The sequence below is a fragment of the Rhagoletis pomonella genome, unplaced genomic scaffold (assembly GCF_013731165.1).
Source record: "Rhagoletis pomonella isolate Grant_MI unplaced genomic scaffold, Rhpom_1.0 Rhpom_scaffold_00008, whole genome shotgun sequence".
NCBI lineage: Eukaryota > Metazoa > Arthropoda > Insecta > Diptera > Tephritidae > Rhagoletis > Rhagoletis pomonella.
Genome location: NW_023458562.1, coordinates 10695218 through 10699244, shown reverse-complemented (window position 1 = coordinate 10699244; position 4027 = coordinate 10695218). Strand labels below are relative to the sequence as shown.

The 4027-nt window shown below is 44.2% G+C and overlaps 1 protein-coding gene across 1 annotated transcript in view; it reads left to right on the top strand.

Annotated features, from left to right (window-relative positions):
* The first annotated feature begins 2270 nt into the window (after positions 1–2270).
* The window catches only part of LOC118745070, a 5063-nt gene continuing 3306 nt past the window's right edge, over positions 2271–4027 (top strand). The window contains exon 1 of the mRNA XM_036478607.1: positions 2271–2613. Within this exon, the coding sequence (XP_036334500.1) occupies positions 2271–2613 (343 nt within the window). The remainder of the gene's footprint in view (positions 2614–4027) is intronic.

The following is a 4027-nucleotide window of genomic DNA, read 5'->3' as shown; positions in this document are numbered from 1 at the left end:
AGAAGATAGCATTGCAAGAAGTTGTTCAAGAGTTTCCCTCGTTCGAAAAGCTAGGACTAGGTCAAACCAGTTTAGTGACTCACCATATAGACACGGGTGATGCAGTGCCAATTAAAAGCAAGCATTTTCCTCTTTCACCCCCCAGGCAGGCAGAAGCCTATAGCGAGATTGAAAGGCTACTCAAAATGGGAGTGATTGAGGAATCGAATTCACCGTGGTGTAGTCCAGTGGTACTAGTCCGGAAACCAGGCAAGGTCAGGCTGTGCATTGATTCCAGGAAGGTGAACGCGGTCACAAAGAAGGACTCGTATCCGTTGCCCCATATTAATGGGCTGTTGAGCAGGTTAAAGGATACATACTTTATAAGTGGTATTGATTTGAAGGATGCTTTATTCCAAATCAAATTAACGGAATCGTCTAAGGAAAAGACGGCATTTGCGGTTCCAGGGAAGCCATTGTACCACTTTAAAGTAATGCCCTTTGGCTTGTGCAACGGTCCACAAACAATGAGTCGGCTGATGGATAAGGCTGTTCCTTCACGGTTACGAGAGAACGTCTTCGTCTACCTGGATGATCTGATGGTGTGCAGCTCAAACTTTGAAGACCATTTGGAATTGCTGAAGGAAGTGGCGAATTGCTTACGGGATGCGGGACTTACAATCAACGTGAAGAAGAGCAAGTTCTGCCAGAAGGAAATTCGGTATCTCGGGTATTTGATAGGGAATGGTTGTTTGAAAGTAGACCCAGGCAAAATAGAAGCCATAAAGGATTTTCCGATTCCCAAGTCTCCTCGTCAGGTTCGCAGGTTTATAGGAATGGCAAATTGGTACAGGTCGTTTATTACCAACTTTGCAGATTTGGCTGGTCCAATGACAGATTGCCTTCGGAAGTCACCTGGTCCATTTAAATTAACTCCTGAGGCAGTTGAAGCATTTGGTAAACTTAAAGTTGCACTCTGTTCAGTGCCTGTCCTGGCACAACCCGATTTTACGAAAGAATTCGTAATTCAATGTGATGCATCCAAAATAGGAGTAGGAGGCGTGTTATTCCAGCTCGATGAGGAAGGAGCAGAGCATCCCATAGCTTTTGTATCGAAGAAGCTTAATAATGCTCAGCGGAATTATACGGTCACCGAGCTGGAATGCCTCGCAGCAATAGTTAGCGTTAAGCGTTTCAGACCATATATAGAAGGATTGCCTTTTCGAATAATTACTGACCATTCAAGTCTCAAGTGGCTAATGACACAAAAAGACTTGAGTGGCAGGTTGGCAAGATGGTCGCTTCTATTGCAAAGATACAACTTTAGGATGGAGCATCGCAAAGGTTCTTTAAATGTTGTGCCGGACACCCTTTCGCGTTTTGACGTGGACGAACTCTCTTCTACCCCACCTCTAGAAATTGACTTGGCATCACCGGAATTCGACGGCGTAGAGTACTCGGAGCTTCGTGAAACAATTGAAAACAATCACGAAGGGCTGCCCGATCTACGCATAGTCGACAATAGAGTTTACAAAAGAGTGATGTTTCGAAGAGGTGTGGAAGAGGAAGAGGATTCGCTCTGGCGTTTGTGGTTACCGGAAGGGCTGACGGTGCTCGCAATCAAATGTTCACACGATTCCAATGCTAGTTACCATGGAGGTTGGCAGAAAACTTTAGAGCGCGTTCGGCAGAAATACTTTTGGCCGCAAATGGCAAAGGACATACGCCTCTATGTAAACCGTTGCGAAACCTGCAAAGCCGTGAAAGCCACCAATCAAGTGTCCAGACCACCTATGGGCAATGCCTTCGTATCCGAGAGGCCATTCCAGCGTCTTTATTGCGATTTCTTAGGTCCATATCCAGGATCAAAGCGAAGAAACCAGTTTTTGTTTATAGTGCTAGACCATTTTTCCAAATACGTATTTTTGAAGGCGATGCAAAACGCGACGTCGGCAAACGTAATTAGCTTCTTTAGTACAGAGATTTTTCCAGCCTTCGGGGTCCCTCAATTCGTCCATAGTGATAACGGGAAGCAATTCATTTCGAAGGAGATGTAGCAGTTTTTTGAAAACTATGGGGGTGTTCACATTAAGACGGGGTTATACTCACCGCAGGCTAACGCCTCTGAACGAGTGAACAGAGAGATTGTTTCGAAAGTTAGAATATTCCTGAAGGACAAGCAAGATCACCTGGACTGGGACAAACACATTCCCGAAATTCTGTCAGTTTTAAGAAGCGATTACCATACGTCGATTCAGAGCTCGCCTTACTACGCGTTATTCGGACAAAATATGATACAACATGCGTCAGCCTATACCATACTGGAGAAACTGGGTAGCCTAAGAAAAGATGAAGTCCCGATTACAAACAGAGCTGACAAGTTAGCAAACATTCGCGAACACATACGAAAGAACCTTGAGCTAGCACAAGACAGAGCAGCGAACACGTACAACAAACGTACGCGGGTTGTGAATTACCGGGAAGGACAAGAAGTATTCCGGAAAAACTTCGCTCTTAGCAATTTTAAGCAAGGCATAAATGCTAAATTCTTGCCTAAATATATCAAGTGTCGTGTTCTGCGAAAGGTAGGCAATGCTTTGTACGATTTAGAGGACTTGAATGGCAAACCGATCGGTAGGTTCCATGCATCTGACATCCGGCCGTGACAATGTCATCCGTCACGAAGAGCGATCCGAAAGTAAAGTAGTTTTTTTCCATAATTTAATTATCACGTTTTTTCTCAAATTTATATATATACACGTTTTTGCAATTATTAAACTTAGCGATAGGGTAAAACCTTGACCGCCCGCAGACTGCCCGGGGTCCAACTTTGCATGGCTTTTCCTCGAAGCTAAGTCATGTAGGGCTGTAACTCGCTTCTGTAACTCTTCCCTACCGATAATTTCTCTGCTGGTAGGGAATATACGTCATTCATTACAACTCCTAAGCAGTAGAGAACAAGCAGCGAGTTCATATATGAATTCGCCCAGGTAGAGAATCGGAACAGAAACGAGCTACTGGACTAGCGGAGGGGCCGTACTGTGAAGACCGACCAAGTTCGGCAATTGGGGGGTGGCTAACTCTAGCCAACGAATGTGAATAGAGTATCTTTTTTTCTCTTACTGTCCTTTTCACTGGGCGCTTTGGCGGTCGGGGACAAACCGCCCAGTATCCTCCCCGAGCATCTATATTCATAGGACCTTCACGCGCGCTCCCACCGGGAGTTGTGAACTGCCTGACAATCCGCACTTCCATTAGGATTGTCTTTTAGGAGTTTTGACAAGTTCTCCTTATCAAAATGTCTAATGCCTTTCGGAGTTTTGACGAGTTCTCCTTATCAAAATGTCTAATGCATTTCGGAGTTTTGACGAGTTCTCCTTTAAGAAAATGTCTCTTGGGCCGCAAAGCCATAATGAATAGGAAACAAAATAAATATATATATCCGTTTTCCCAGCCGCCGGACTGCTATAAACTCGCGGCCAAGTGTCCTTTTCAGGACAGCCTGCCCTGTGTTCTTCTTAGCGGTGTTGAACTAGTGGGGGGCAGGGTGTAAAGACCGACTAAGTTCGGCTCTTTGGGGGGTAGGCTTCTCTGGCCTAAAACAATAGAGAACCACCGCAACACCGGGCTTGAATTATTTTTTCCAGAGTCTACTCGGTATAATTCTGACTCAAGCATTTCGAAATGAACGCTAATTCGACCCATACTTAGTCACAACCGGGATTGAGTTTCGAGTCGAGTATGCTAAGCAAACTCTGACCTAAGTTTTATATTATTCTTTTTTTTTCCTACCAGCATTACGAAAACCACCCTGATTTACTGAAACCCCAGATTGAACCTTTCAAAACATTAAACTCATTGTTTTATGAATACAAGAATTACAGGAGCCCGGCTCAGTATTGACTAAATCAGTAGACTTATTTTTTGGCACCCTGAAATTGTGCATATGGAAACTGTGCATACGAAATAATGCATATGAAAAAAACCGAAATAATGCATACGAAAAAAACCGAAATAATGCATATATGCACAGTTTCGGTTGAAAACC